Source organism: Schistocerca gregaria, chromosome 8 (genome assembly GCF_023897955.1).
Source record: "Schistocerca gregaria isolate iqSchGreg1 chromosome 8, iqSchGreg1.2, whole genome shotgun sequence".
NCBI lineage: Eukaryota > Metazoa > Arthropoda > Insecta > Orthoptera > Acrididae > Schistocerca > Schistocerca gregaria.
The window spans coordinates 393,390,347-393,407,023 of record NC_064927.1 but is presented as its reverse complement, the minus strand read 5'-3'; the positions used below and the strand labels follow the sequence as shown (position 1 = coordinate 393,407,023).

Below are 16,677 nucleotides of genomic sequence, written 5' to 3'. Positions count from 1 at the left end.
ACTAATCCCAACACCATTTGAAGTTAATAACTAACGCATAACCTATAAATTATGACTTCCTTCCAATAAATTTTGAGTACTACAATTGGCGATTTGTTTGTAACATTTTTTCCCCTTTAGTGTTCTAGGCTTAAATCCACCGCACACGTCTCATTTAAAAGGCAATGCGCATCTGGAACAAATATAATTTGCAGCAACTATAAGGCGTTTCAGATCATAAAACACATTTATATAATTGTTAAACTGACAGCAGCTGTATTTAAGGTACTTTTATCACGCAAGGCCGGTTTCGTTCGAATTGACGTCTTCAGACGACACCAAAGTTTAGCCAACATTCTTCGTAACTACTTCTGACAAAGGGGAAGAAATGTGCAGATGTCATGACTCAATATCTGATCACATTTCTGACACTTTGTGACAAATAATTACGAGGACTGTTGGCGAGCTTTCGATGTCACTTGAAGTTCCTTTAGAACCAAACTGGTTGTGTCTTAAAGAATGAATCTGGAATCAGCTGTGGTGATTTGTATCGATGTGTACATAACACAGCTGTGGAGACTCAATGTCAAGACGATTTACGTACTTGCTGCGGAAAAGTGTCACAGAAACCAACATGGTATACAGGTGGTACACATGTCTGAACAACAGGTAGCGTATTTTGAGCTACGGAAGCACAGGAAACACTTGCAAAGTGACGACTGCCCGTCCTCATAAATTTGCACACGAATCTGTTGCACACAGATACTCATATGACAACACCGTCTTCCTGTAATTCCGTAGGGGAAAAGACAAATAGTACATGCCGAACAATCTCACTCACAATGATGCAGGGCTTCTGCTTCCAAACAAACGATTAAGGTATCTCGTCAAGATCACAGGCATTTACACTGGAATGTGCTGTCGCATCTAAGACCACACCTCTCGCGGATAACAACAGCTTCATGTAACAAGTGTGGGAACCGATGAAAGACGTCCGCGTCACTTTCCATTTTTAACCAGACAACGTCTGAGAAAGGAAAGAAATAATAATAATAATAATAATGGGAACTAACAATACTTAGTCTGCAATCCTTTGATTTTTAAGTTTTGAGAGAATATGAAATGTCTGACTGCAAAATCAATGCTATCTGCTAATAGGTCAGTGGGCAACACTAAATTCGCATTAAGTATTCCAAAATATGCGTCATTTTATTTGTAATACTTCATGATAGAATGAAACATACAACGCCACATTGTGCCTTTGTATAGATCCTGATTAACCCGCAGGTTTCTCACACCAACATCAATAGTGAGACATCTTTCACCGATCTAAGACAGACACACACACACACACACACACACACACACACACACACACAGATAAAAATATTAAAAAGGTTTAATTATTTGAACTCCATATTCACTGCCGTATAACTTTTGAGATGTGCAGTATTTGATGGTGAGGATTAATGGGTAAGAACAGTGGTACTAATCACTGAGTGCCCAGAAATATTTGAAAAGGCCAAAGTCTCGTGACCAATAGAAGCAGAACGAAAATCTGCGGTAGGTGGAGCCATTAGTATACATTTACTTACCTGTACTAAGAGGTAGGCTATTTTTCGATAAAAGTAGTGTGGTCTAACTTGTGTTCATACTTTGAGAAAGACCTGACAATATTCTCACAACGTCCGTACTGGATACGAATAAATCACATGCGTGTTCTTAATCATTTTCCTGTTGTCAGTGACTGAAACGTGACCTTAGCTATCTCCAGCAGTTACACTGGGCATAATTTCCATCTATGCCGAAACTGTGAATACACTAATATGATAATTACGCCTTTCAAGGCAACGTAGAGGATAAACATACTGCTTACAGTTATATTCGTCCACTTCCAACTTCCGCAGACTAAGTTCTGAGTATGCTGTATACCTTGTCAGTCTTTAAACAATCTCGCTCCGGTTACGCCATCATTTTATACAAATTTAGCAGTATTTCTTAAGGAAATGCTAATCCTGTTGATGTGTAGTTTAAACATCCTTCTGAGAGCGCGATATGCTTAACGACAACAATCCTACCGTATTTCTTGACAGATAATGCTTCAATTGTCAGCAGTCTAAGGTATACAGTCGATAATCATGCAGTTGACTGAGCAGGCAATGATAGCGTCTTAACAAAACTTACTGTCGCCAAAATTTCAGAATTTACATGTAATGTTTAAAGTGAGGCGCAGAAATGTTTGAAAAACCGACGAAACAAAACAAGTACATTTAACCTACGCGTTAAGAATCATAATTCGGTGTTGCAATTAGAGGCTTAGAACAGGAAATTTGAGGAGGCGTCACTATAATTCGAAAAACTAAGCCATATCGCAAGACACAGCCAAATCTCGAAATTGGAAGGTCCGAAGAAATAGCAAATTAATTTATAAGAGACTATTGGTTTTCTACCGTTGGTAGAAACAAACATAGGTCACGGTGTTTACTTATTGACAGCAGCGAGACTTACCAGAACGCGTCGTCCGTGAACCGCATGTTGCTTGTGGCGCAGAGAGGCACGTACTCCCTTCCGCGCGTCGGCTACCCTACTGAGCTTGTGAGCTGCTAACACCTGCTGGTGATGGTCCGTGCACATCCAGCCGCTACGCAGAGCCGCGCTGCGGCTTTACAGGAAACTAATTTTGTTTTGCGGCTACCGCGAAGATTCCCCGCCACTGTACAGTCTGGTCTCCATATGATTCATGCAGTCAGGAAGGGGACGAGGAGGGAGGGGGTATATTCTGGCTTCCCGCGTTAAAATCACTCAGCCGGGCTATCTGCTGTGACGTCACTGGGGAGACTGCGGCATATCGGATATTGCCAGTTAACGTGCTGCCAAAGTAACTGCTGTTGTCTACGTTGTGTTTGCCACTCATCTAGTGAAGATAAATGTCTCATTACTGGTAAAATGAGTTACGGCAGGCATAAGTACGCCGTTCCTCATTGCCAACAAATGATTTGAACAATAAATCACCGTACCAATTACCGCGACGCGGTTCATGAATTTTAGTCCCATTTTCAAGTGGTACTATTCACACCAACGTTGTATGTGCATGTTGTTCTGCTTCTCTTCCCCTGGAATTGTATTCTACGTAGTGACATTCTGTATCCATCACTATGCTGAAATTCAAACACGCGGAAACCATCAGTTACATGAACAATGTGTTTCATGATTTGCCTGTGTTTGAATTTCTTCGTAATGATGTCCCCTCCGAAGCACGGTCAGAGAGCTGGTTAGTCTCTGTAATAAAAAAAAAAAAAAAATTGAGTGACACGATCAACAAACGAACTTAACCGGATGTCATGCGACGTCAGCAACGAACAAACACACCGATAAAAAAAAACCGTAGCAGTAGCGTTAGCGGCTACCACGCAGGGGGCCCGGGTTCGATTCCCGGCAGGGGACTGGGTGTAAAGTGTCCATTTTCATCGTCATTGAAGCGCAAATCGCCGATGTGGCGTCAACGAATGAGGACTTGCAATACGGCGGGCGAGCTACCCCGAATGGGGCCTCCCGGCCAACAAAGCCGTGCGATCATTTTCATTTTTTCGTAATGATGGAAACGCAGCTCCTTGAAATCGTATAAAAAGACGACTGCAGCGCAAGAGAAGCGGAACAACACGCAATAAATTCCTGAAACATAACATGCTATGCACGAAAATACGTAAATGATGAAGCGTTTTACTGTTTAAATTGTTATTGACACAACCACAGGCTTTCAAGGAGGAGGAGGAGGAGATTAATGTTTTATGTCCCTTCGACAACGAGGTCATTAGAGATGGCGCAAAAGCTCGGATTAGAGAAGTATGAAGGAAGTGTCTGTGCCCTTTCGAAGGAACGCTCCCAATTGAGCCGGCTTATGCGAGGGTTTATAGCTTGATTGTTACTCTGCGTTTGGTTTCCTGCCTTTATTGCTACTATGCCATGGTTCTTCCTTTTCCTACGTGTGGCAGCAGCGGTGTGTATCGATATTCGCACCTCGTACTATCTTTGTTCTGGTGCTCACCGTTTCCTGCTAGCCGGTGTGCGGCCGTCGGTCGGTTGGTGTGGATCAGCCAGGAAATCACGTGGCGTAGTGGTCCGGGACCGCTGGCGGTCTCTACGCAGTGTCAGAGAGTGTGGGAGCTGTTCCGGTTGCTACGAGGTTCGTGGCTCATCGACCCAGGACATCAAAGTAGAGTGGTGATTTAATTACCGAAGCCAGTCTGTTCACATTGTGCCATTGGTTTTCATGGTTGGCTGTTGGGGAGGGGGGGGGGGGGGGGGTATTCCTATGAGCAACAGCAAGTGTTGAGTTGGCGAAAGTTTGGCCACCATCCGGGGGAGTTTAACTGTATTTTGGTTCTTTGAAGTCCAAGTGCACCAGAGAAATTTTTTGCCTTGTGGCCTTCAGCGTTCCGGTTACCTGTCCTGGCCGCTGACGTAAAATTCAGGCAGTGTCCTTCCCTCGCCGTGTTGTCGCTGTCCAACACTTGTGTGTAGTTTTGACAGCTTATGCATACTTGGTTGAGGGCGGCTACGCCTTTTATGTTTTGGCTTTTGAGTTTCTCGTGTACTGGTTGGACGGAAAGCAAGTCATGTACTTCCTCTTAAATCTGAGGTTTTAGCATTTTTATTGTACTGTATTATTAAGAATCCATAAGCATATCACAAAATGAAACATAAGACTACCGCTAATGGGAGGAGATAATTTTGTCATAGTGTTTCGCACGAGGGCAGATACTATAGGTGATATGGAAGGGAAAGCATACTACGTGGAAAAAGCGCTATATCCGAAAGCATAGTTACTTGAGGAGACAGAAGTATCTTTAGCACTCTTGTTCAACACTCCTCAAATGGAGGGTTTTGAAAGTGATAATAAGTTTAAGAAACGGTAAAGTGGGGAGTGGTCAGAAGACTTGTCGAGTAGCTCTTCATCGCACAAGAAAGGGTGTACCACGAACTGCTCCAACTACAGAACTAAAGCTTTCATATCAGACACAATTATAATTTTACTCTACATCTTGAACCGGCGTTTGAAACCGTACATCTAGCCTCACACATTCAGAGAACAAGCAGGTTTTGTTAAAGGAAAATGAACTCGTGAACAGAAAAAAATATCTGAGAAATCATGGGAAATATGTATTTGTATTTCCATCTGCTTCCTTGGTTTTAGGAAAAGTTTGCGTTGTTTGGGAAAAGTTGGAGCAGGTGTTCGCAGAGTTCGGCGTGCCACCACATATCACTGATCAGAAGTCTTACACAGTAATAACTGGCAGCTGTGAAGAGAGGTGCTGGCGCGTCTTATCTTTTCCAGTGCATAATAGGTTTCAGATCGGGTTGTGTCCTATCCCCCCTTCCCCCAGCAGTACATCGTCTACGCCGAACGTGTAATTAGAAAAGCTTTTGATGGTTGCACTAAAGGCATCTCAACTGACTGCAGAACTATTAACAACCTTCGATTTGCCGCTGACACGACGATTTTAGCCAACAACGAAAATAAACTGTCTGAGATGCGATCTTTCTTCTCTGCTACATTGGGTGTAAATTTTTGCCAAATTTGGTGTTTTTGCCGATTTCGCTATTGTTCTTTACCAATTTCTTTGTATTTATTGCCAAATTCGGTGTTATTTACTGAAGTCATATCACAGTTGTTTATGTGGGAAACGAAGTCATTTTAAAAATTATGCATGAACCTCAGCCTTGTGGTAAAAGATTTTCATTCTGATGTTAGTAAGAACTCCGCTTACAGCAGGTAAAATAGTTGTTTTTTGAAACACGACCGGTTTCGCGGCTTTAAGCCGTATCATCAGGTGAACCTACGTGGTAAAAAGCAAAGTTCAATGTCACCACATTTTGTGCATATTAAAATTAATAAAGGAATGTCCAAAATATACTCATAACGTTAAAAGACCACAGATACACCCATCGCTCCTAGTCAAAATTTGCGAATCAAAGAATGTCAATACTACGGCGAGGGAAAGGTAGAGAAGACGCGCCCCTTTAGTTAAACTTTGTCTGCATCTAAAAAGAAAGAGAAAACATTAAGAATCAGGTGGCAGTGTCGTACCAGTGTGACAGCAGGGCAGCTCAGTGCAGCGCATGGCAAAACCGACTCGCACGAACGGTGAAGAGAGACCAGCTGGCTGCCTAGCGGAACGGAAGCTATCCATGTGGATAGTGTGGTTCATATGGCTCTAAGCACTATGGGACTAAACATCTGAGGTCATCAGTCCCCTAGACTTAGAACTACTTAAACCTAACTAACCTAAGGACATGACACACATCCATGCCCGAGGCAGGATTCGAACCTGCGACCGTTGCAGCCACGTGATTCCGGACTGAAGCGCCTAGAACCGCTCGGCCACATCGGCCGGTGGATAATGTGACGTCATATACTTATGACCGATGCTCACAAGAAAGGGATGACGTGCGCGCAGCGGCCTGTATTTCTCGCAGCCCTCGGTTATGGTAGGAGCTCTGGATCGCTATGTTTACAAGCAAGAATACTACAGAATTTTATTACATACTAACAAACTAATCCTACAAACAATCAAAACAAGCCAGAATGCTATTTAATTTAACTGGAATTGGTTATTCTTTTTTATGTCTAAAAATTTCCACTTCCTATAATATATTCAAAGTATGGCTTTTCTTATTTTTTGTGAAGTATTTTTAAATTTTTTGAAGAGCTTGTGATGCTGCGACACTCATTGGTGCGCTGTTAGTGCAGATCGCGGGTTATTTAAGATGTCCCTGAAGTTTTATCAATGCACCCAGCTGCACCAAAATTGCGTGGTAATGTAAAGTTTCACAAAACAAGTAAACCGTTACGTCCGATTGTGAATGCTAGGGGGCGCAGGTTATGATGTAGAGAAGCTGCTCGCAGAGTATCGGAATAAACATTTCCGACATTCTACTAATTTCAGTATAAAAATAGGGAACAACTTATAAACAATTTTGCAGGATGTAATCATACCGTAAACCACACGTATGATAGAATGTGACGTCAATAACGTCTATGCTAAATATCTATTTTTCAGGCGTAAAGTATTATCGCGGAGAATCTGAGTACCTTTCTGGAGACACCATCTAAGGAGTGGAAGAAATGCTGGCTTTACTAAAAATTGTTTTATCTTTTAATTAGTTCAAATTCGGGAATGATTTTTGTTCAAAATAAGAAGGCTTAGCCATGGGCTCTCCACTTGCCGATTGCATAGCAAATATTTTTATGACCAACTTTGAGCAAGGACTTATTACAAAATTTCCTCAACATGCTAGAAGATTAATTTTATGGAATATATATGTTGACGATGTTTTCATGTTATATGATAGTAATAATAGGCAACGGCCTTGCCGCAGTGTATACATCGGTTCCCGTGAGATCACCGAAGTTGAACGCTGTTGGGCGTGGCCGGCACTTGGATGGGTGACCATCCAGCCGCCATGCGCTGTTGCCATTTTTCGGGATGCACTCAGCCTCATGATGCCAATTGAGGAGCTACTCGACCGAATAGTAGCGGCTTCGGTCAAGAATGCCATCGTAACGACTGGGAGAGCGGTGTGCTGACCCCACGCCCCTCCTATCCGCATCCTCCTTGAGGATGACACGACGGTCGGATGGTCCCGGTAGGCCACTCGTGGCCTGCAGACGGAGTGGTATGATGGTAATAATGTTGGAAGTGACCAGTTTCTTCGGAATCTAAATAGTTTGAAATAGAAGCTACAGTTCACTGGGCAGTGCGTTAAGAATGATACCTAACCGTTTTTGAACCTCCAAGTGACAGTAAAAAAATGGAAACGTAGGTTTCGATATTTACCGAAAGCCAACCACGACAGATCTTGTCATACACATGCGGTCATGTCATACAGTGAAAAATAAATCAGCATTATTCCGAGCCATGTTAACCCTAACCCGTATGAAGTGCCCCTTACCAGAGAAGCTCAAGTGGCTGAATATGACGTTATACGATATATAGTGTATCAATGCTGTTACGATCCAGAATTTGTTAACGCAATTAATAGAAGGATACTGAAAAAGAAAAATCTTCATTCCCATGGCGGCTTAGAGGCAGATTTTATAACGCTTAGATCAGTCAATCAGCAAAGGAACGCACTGTTTTATAGAATACCATATCTGGTGAGGAATATCGGATGAGATCCAGAAACATTTTTCCAGCGTATTTTACATTTTCATAACTAGGCAGAAAACTCAGGTAGAAGGAAAAGACTATGATGAATAAATATAATGAAGTTGGTTCATACTGCATTACATGCAATGATTGCCCTAGGAGATATAAGGGCAAACCGGTAGGCCATTTCAAACAAGATTTCAGCAACACGTTGGCTTAAATAACTCACGATATGCATTAACAGCGCACGTACGCGATGAGGGCCACAGCATCACAAGCCCTCCAGAAAATTTAAAAATACTTCTCAAAAAAAGAAATAAAGCCATATTTTGAATATATTAGAGGAAGTAGGAATTTTACAACATAGAAAAGGAAACGCTCAGTTCACGTTGACTAACTAACTGGAACAAAGCACCTTAGCATTCTGGCTAATTTTGCTTAGATGTTAGTATGTAATAAAATTCTGTATTGTTCTTGCTTGTAAAGGTAGCGACCCAGCGCTCCTAGTCATAAATAGAGGACGTCACACTGTTCACGTGGACAGCTTCCGTTCCGCCAGCTAGGCCAGTCTCTGTCGTTCGTGCCTTGCCCTGTACTGAGCTGCCCTGCTATCACACTGGTAAGGCACTGTCACCTGATTCTTTCCACGTTGTAATTTGCGTGTGCCGCGACTAATCACGTTAGCAGTGACAGTTATTTATCGATAACACGACCTCTTTTTGATGGGAAAAATAGCACCGGTCACTATAAAATATATATTTTTTTTCTTTTTCATTTTAGATGCACGTTTTATAGAATGTGCCACGTCTTTTTGACCGTTCGCTCGCCATACTATTAACGAAATTCACTGAATAGTAAATTCTGACTACGAGCGATGGATATGCCTATGATCTTTTAATGCTGCGAGTATATTTTAGACATTGCTTTACTTATTTTAATATCCACAAAATGTGGTGACACTGTACTTTGCTTTATATCATGTAAGTTCATCTGATGATGCGTCTTAAAGCCGCGAAACCGGTCGTGTTTTAATAAACAACAATTTTACCAGCTGTAAGCGGAATTCTTCCTAACGTCATGCCTTTCAACTGCTGCGATTGCCCAATATATAAAATAGTTCGTGATTTTTATTCTGGAAGACGACAAATTTCACAATATTTTGTAAAAATCGTCGATTTCGCTTTATTTCAGCAAAACGGCCAATTTACATTATTTTTCGCGTTACCGTTTTAGTGAAATTTTCCTGTCCCTATTAACGATCTCCGATTTGCCGCTGCCACCATGATTAAAGCCAACAGCGAAGATGAACTAGCCGAGATGCTAACGAAAGTAAAGGACGTTAGTCTGTGATATGCATTACTGGCCATTAAAATTGCTGCACCACGAAGATGACGTGCCACAGAGGCGAAATTTAACCGACAGGAAGAAGATGCTGTGATGTGCAAAATAATTAGCTTTTCAGAGCATTCACACAAGCTTGGCGCCGGTGGCGACACATACAACGTGCTGACATGAGGAAAGTTTCCAACCGATTTCTCATACACGAGCAGCAGTTGACCGGCGTTGCATGGTGAAACGTTGTTGTGATGCCTCGTGTAAGAGGGAGAAATGCGTACCATCACGTTCGACTTTGATAAAGGTCGGATTGTAGGCTATCGCGATTGCGTATTATCGTATCGCGACGTTGCTGATCGCGTTGGTCGAGATCCAATGACTGTTGCAGAATATGGAATCGCTGGGTTCAGGAGGGTAATACCGAACACCGTGCTGGATCCCGACTGCCTCATATCACTAGCAGTCGAGATGACACGCATTTTATCCGCATGGCTGTAACAGATCGTGCAGCCACGTCTCGATCCCTGAGTCAACAGATGCTGACGTTTGCAAGACAACAACCATCTGCACGAACAGTTCGTCGGCGTTTACAGCAGCATGGACTATCAGCTCGGAGACCATCGCTGCGGTTATCCTTGATGCTGCATCACAGTCGGAGCGCCTGCGATGGTTCAAATGTGTGTAAAATCTTATGGGACTTAACTGCTAAGGTCACCAGTCCCTAAGCTTACAGACTACTTAACCTAAAGTATCCTAAGGACAAACACACACACCCATGCCCGAGGGAGGACTCGAATCTCCGCCGGGGCCAGCCGCGCAGTCCATGACTGCAGCGCGCCAAAGCGCTCGGCAAATCCCGCGCGACTACCTACGATGGTGTACTCAACGACGAACGTGGGTGCACAAATGGCAAAACATCATTTTTTCGGATGAATCCAGGTTCTGTTTACAGCATCATAATGGTCGCATCCGTGTTTGGCGAGACCGCGGTGAACGCACATGGGAAGCCTGTATTTGTCATCGCTATACTGGCGTATCACCCGACGTGATGGTATGGGATGCCATTGATTACACGTCTCGGTCACCTCTTGTTCGCATTGACGTCACTTTGATCAGTGGGCGCTACATTTCAGATGTGTTGCGACTCGTGGCTCTACCCTTCATTCGATCCCTGTGGAACCCTACATTTCAGCAGGATAATGCACGACCGCATGTTGCAGGTCTTGTACGGGCCTTTCTGGATACAGAAAATGTTCGACTGCTGCCCTGGCCAGCACGTTCTCCAGATCTCACACCAATTGAAAACCTCTGGTCAATGGTGGCCGAGCAACTGGCTCGTCACAATACGCCAATCACTATTCTTGATGAACTGTGGTATCGTGTTGAAGCTGCATCGGTAGCTGTACCTGTACACGGCATCCAAGCTCTGTTTGACTCAATGCCCAGGCGTATCAAGACCGTTATTACAGCCAGAGGTGGTTGTTCTGGGTACTGATTTCTCAGGATCTATGCACCCAAATTGCGTGAAAATTTATTCACATGTCAGTTGTAGTATAATATATTTGTCCAATGAATACCCGTTTATCATATGCATTTCTTCTTGGTGTAACAATCTTAATGGCCAGTAGTGTAGATTGGACATTAATTTCACCAAGTCCAAACTCATGGTAACTGATCGATGATCACAGGTCGATTAAAGGAACTGGAAGTCGTGCATTCTTTCATCTGTCTTGACACCAATCTACAGCACTGGAAGTTGTGAAGATGAGATAAGAAGATAGGACGAGTGGCTATAAGACCCTCTTCAAAAACTGTCAGAACAAAGTGATAAAGAACACCGTAAAGATCCGGCTCGTTGAAACATCCGCGTTTCCTCTCTTCTTTTACTGTTGCGAAACATGGACGCTTAATGACAGAAACAAGCAGCATAATGATGCATTTGTGCTTTGGTGCTAGCGCAGGATGCTGCTCATAAAATGGACCGAAAAAACAACTAATGTATCTCTTATTAAGCAGTATTTCCGGGTGCCTTTCTTCTCATATCAATCAAAAAATTCTCCTGTTCTTTAGCCATATTGTGAGCAGAGAGGGAGAATATCTAAAGAAAATAATCATGGAAGAAAAGATCGAGGGCATGAGCCGCTCAAGCGAGCAGCGAGCAAGTGGCTGGATCAAATAAAGAACATATCTATCCTACCCCTTCAGCAGCCTCTAAGGAAAAAAGTGTCATGATGACTTGTCCATCGGCAAAAATTTCTCGAATAGTTCCTCTCCGGATCTCCAGGAGGGGCTGCCAATGGCGGATGACCATGATAAAAACATGAAATAATGAGAGAAATGTTATTATTCTACGGGCCGGAGCTTGGGATGTCAGAAGTTTGAACGTGGGAAAGAAGTTAGAAAATCTTAAAAGGTAATGAAGTGAACCGGAGAGAAGACAAGGTTTTCTAGTCTGATGAATATAGGATAATATCAACAGCAGCAGAAAATGATATAACTAGAGTAGGATTCTTTATGAATAAGAAGGTAGGTCAGACAGTGTTACTGTGGACAGTCCAGTGATAGGTTTGTTCGCATCGGAATCGACAGCAAACCAACACCGAGAACAACAGTCCAGGTGTGCAAGCAGTAGATGAGGGATAGAGAAACTACACGAGGACATTGAGCGGGTAATTCAGATCGTAAAGGGAGATGAAAAAATCTAACAATCACGGGGGACTGGAATGGAGTTGTAGGGGAAGGAGAGAAATAAGGTTTACGGGAGAATATGGGCTTGGTAGTAGGAACGACAGGGGAGAAAGGCTAATTGAATTGTGCAACAAGCCTCAGCTTCTCAATGGCGAATATTCTGTTCAAAAACCACAAGAGGAGGAGGTGTAAGTGGAAAATGTCCTGTGAGACGGGTAGATTACAGCTGGATTACAACTTAGACATACAGGAGTTCCGAAACCAGATGTCGGAATCTAAGACGAACACAGGAGCAGATATAGACGCAAATATAATTTAGTAACTGTGGCGTGCGAGTATTGTGGTTCGATTGCGTGTTTTACAATTTCAGCAGGATTACAATAAAACTAGTTACTTGTTATCAATGTAACATGATGTTTTATTTAAACATTGTTTTTCCCGGCAAATGGTCGTTTCTTTGTTAAAGAAATCTCCATATGGGAACGTGTAGCAATGTTGTTTGTCAAGCAGTGTAAATGGCACTTCGTCGCAGATCGTACATCGAATTTAACGCTACTGTTATTCGAGGTGGCAGCACTTTTCTTTAAGCGAAATGAACAGTTCTGTCACACAATACTACACGCGCACTACCCCAATGTATTTTTCCTGTCAAAATATTTCATAAAATTTGTTACCAAATACCCAGGCTTCATACATCAGCAAATAAAAATTTATATCACGTAAGACGCTATTTGCATTATATTTAAAGATTGTTCACAATCTAAGTCGAATTTATTTCGTCAAAGTGTGTTCTTGGACACCAATACACAATTATTATCCCAATTATGCTCGCCCCCGTCAGCGCGGAGGAATGCCACGCCAAGAGGCCCGGGTTCGATTCCCGGCTGGGCAGGAGATTTTCTCCGCTCAGGGACTGGGTGTTGTGTTGTCCTCGTCATCATTTCATCCCCTCTCCGACGCGCAAGTCGCCCAATGTGGCGTCGAATACAATAAGTACTTGCCCTCGGCGGCCGAACTTCCCCGCATGGAAGACTCCCGACCCACAATGCCGTATGCTCATTTCCATCGCAATTATGACCAACAACATTTATGTCCGTATGGAAAATCAATATAAAACTGCCGCTGCATTATTTCACTAAGATGGCGGCTAACATAAGACAATCACTTATCGACCCTGCATAATCTTTTGTACCTTTACTATACGCATTAACACTTGAAAATATTTCTCAATGTTAATCGCCTATTATTCAGTATTTACCAATAAACCGCGCTGTAGATCAATAGCGCTAATGGCTGCGCTCTTTTTGTAGCTGAGAAGAAAACTTAACGTTTATATAGGAGGAGAATTACAATAAAATAAAACTTTAAACAAAGAAAATTCATTTCAATGACACGCAAGATTTTTCAGACATTAACTAACAACATAATACAATTTTTTACAGATCTCTGTGTTAAGAGACATCAGTTAGGTCCGAACATATTCGAGCAAGAAGAAGGATTATTCTAGAAGAATCACAGATAACAAAAGATGAAGATTTCCATCATATTTTTCAATGAGTATTGTCTGAGATATTATTTTCAGAGGAAATTAAATTACGTCACTGACAATAATTATTTATTATTATTTTAGTATCAATGAAGTCATTTTTTATTAATAGGACGATAATGTTCGCTCAAATTCCACACACAATGCTGTCGTGAATACTGTTCTGAATAAAATATAGTCATGTTTATTACATAACGATAAAGAGAAGACTAAAGTTTAAGAGAATCGTGTGGAAAAATCAATGTGGTAGTATTGAGGAATGTCAAGAGGCGTTTGAATTTCGCTGAGGATGTGGATACTGCGATAAGAAATAAGGCAGTTCAGTTGAAGAGCAATGGACATCACTAAAAAGAACAATCATCACTAACAATAGCAATCACACTCAGGAACGAAATAAATGGGAAGTACTAGGAAGCCAAAGCGAAATGGCTGCAAGAAAAATGTGAGGGAATCGAAAAGGAATGATCGTCGGAAAGACTGACTCAACATGTAGAAAAGTTAAAACAACATTCAGTGAAGTTAAAAGCAAAGGTGGCAACATAGAGAATGCATAGGGAATTCCACTGTTAAACGAAGAGAAAATAGCAGGTAGGTGGAAAGGGTGCATTGAAGGCCCCTATCAGATAGTAGATTTTGTCTGATGAAGTGATGGAGGAAGCAATTCGAGTCTATATGGAAGAGGTACGGGGTCCACTATTAGTCAGAATTTGGAAGAGCTTTGGAAGACCTGACATCAGGGAAGAGGGATTGACAACATGCCATCGGAATTTCTAAAATCAACGGAGGAAGTGGCAACTGAACGACTATTCAAGCTGGTGTGTACAATCTATGAGACTGGTGACATACCGTCAGACTTTCGGAAAAATATCGTCTACACAATCCCGAAGATAGAAAGAGCCGGTAAATGCGAGAACTATCAGTTTGGCAGCTCATAGGTCCAAGTTTCTGACAAGAGATCTACTAGGGAGAGTTTTGGTAAGGAAACCACGTGCGGAAATGTACCGCTTGGATATAAGTTTGAAGATTGGATCACTTTCAAATCACTCACTTTACGGTATGGACACAAGATGACAAGAGGGCACCATCGCCAGTTACTGTTGTAATTACGGCATCACGTACACGTTCGTTCGACTACGATAACGGCCACTGGAAACTGGTACGTTCGAAACTAGGAGGGTTGACTGCGGTGCTCCAAGAAAGTGCTGCATTCTCGACTTTGAAGACGGCGTCCTTCGTCACACAGAAGAGAACCCGAGCAGAAGTACATTTCCGGACATGAGTTCATTATCAAAACGTCGTCTACTAAATCCCCTCTACAACCCCGAGAAATTTATCACCTGTTTACAGCAGAATACAAAAGGAAACTGACAATCCGTCAGGTGACGACACGTTTGGCTTCAGGAGGTAGTACTGTCGCTGTGTTTGACAACGGAAGCAAGACAAGAAAAATCAGAGCATGCTCGTACGATTCGCTGATCTGGAAAATGGTGCAAGATGTTCGAAATTCTGGAAAAAAAGGAGTAAGCTATAGCGAAATATGACTGTATACTACTGTATTGGTATAAGAACCAAGAGAGAACAACCAGACCAGAAGACCAACAACGAAGTGCTCGGATTATAAAGGGTGTTCGAAGGGGGTGCAGTCTTTCGCCCTTTCTGTTCGATCCATGCATCGAAGAAGCAATGACGACCATAAATGATCGGTTCAAGAGTGGGATTAAAATTTAGGCGAAAGAATATCAGTGATAAGGTTAGTTGATGACATTGCTATCCTCAGTGAAAGGAAAGAAGAATTAAAGAATCTGTTGAATTGAGTAAATAGTGGAATGAGTACAGAATGTGGATTGAGAGTAAACCGAAGAAAGACGAAAGTAATGAGAAATTTAACATAGAAATTGGTGATCGCAAGACCAAAAAGGCATTTCTAGTCAAGCGAAGGCAACTGGTATCAAATACAGGCCTTAATTCGAGGAAGAAAGCTCTGACAATGTACGTTTTGAGCACAGCATTTTATAGTAGTGAAACATGGACTGTGGGAAAACCGGAACAAAAGAGAATAGTAACATTTGAGATGTGGTGCTGTCTAAGAACGTTGTAAATGATGTAGACTTGTAAGGTAAGGAATGAGACGGTCCTTTTAGAGGATAAAAACTGTACAGGAAGACAGATATTGGAAAAATACAGCAAATAACTGAGGACGAAGGCTGCGAGTGCTTCTTTGAGATGAAAAGCTTGGCACAAGAGAGAAATTCGTGGCAGGCTGCATCAAACCAGTCAGAAGACTAATGACACCAGAGAGAGAGATGGGGGTGGGAGGGGGGAAGGGAGAGAGAGAGAGAGAGAGAGAGAGAGAGAGAGAGAGAGAGAGAGAGAGAGAGAGAGAGAGAGAAAGAGGAGTTGGTAACCGTCTAGGACGGAGATAACGTGGTTCATGTGGTCACGACGCTCCGCAGTGAGTACGACTTGTGATGATGAACAAACTTAATTAACGCTAGGGGCGAACAGGGTATCTGACTGTTTTCTGGACATTGTCTTACATGATTGATTATGTCAATTTAAGCTCCCAACATGCTTTTTTTCTTCTTGAATTTTAGTATTTTTCTGTAAAAACGGAATTGAAATCCAAATAATTTGAAAGCCCGCTAAAACGCTCCATTCGGGTCATGTGATGCCTGTGACGTCACTGGCTAGCTCGCTGCTCTTACTGACGTAGTGCTAATGCACAGTGATGTCTTGTTTTTGAATTTACGTCTCGGAAAATGGGTTGCAAATTGTGTGTACTACCATACAGTACAAATACATCTATAAAACTCCTGAAAAGTTGTTTTTAAGTGTTCCAGAGAATGAGGATATTTATAAAATGTGGTTGCACAGTACTGGCAAACTGCCACCACGTCGACACACAAGTTCACTAACTTAATTAAAATTGTGTTGCACTGTGAAGTTAACTTACCTTCGAAGTGCGTTGAACAACTGTTA

At 42.3% G+C, this 16,677-nt stretch overlaps 1 protein-coding gene across 1 annotated transcript in view; it reads right to left on the bottom strand.

Annotated features, from left to right (window-relative positions):
- The window catches only part of LOC126283930 (serine protease gd-like), a 264,054-nt gene extending 261,388 nt beyond the window's left edge, over positions 1–2,666 (bottom strand). The window contains exon 1 of the mRNA XM_049982315.1: positions 2,488–2,666. Coding sequence (XP_049838272.1) covers positions 2,488–2,513 — 26 coding nt within the window. The 5' untranslated portion in view covers positions 2,514–2,666. The remainder of the gene's footprint in view (positions 1–2,487) is intronic.
- Between the last annotated feature and the right edge of the window lie 14,011 nt (positions 2,667–16,677).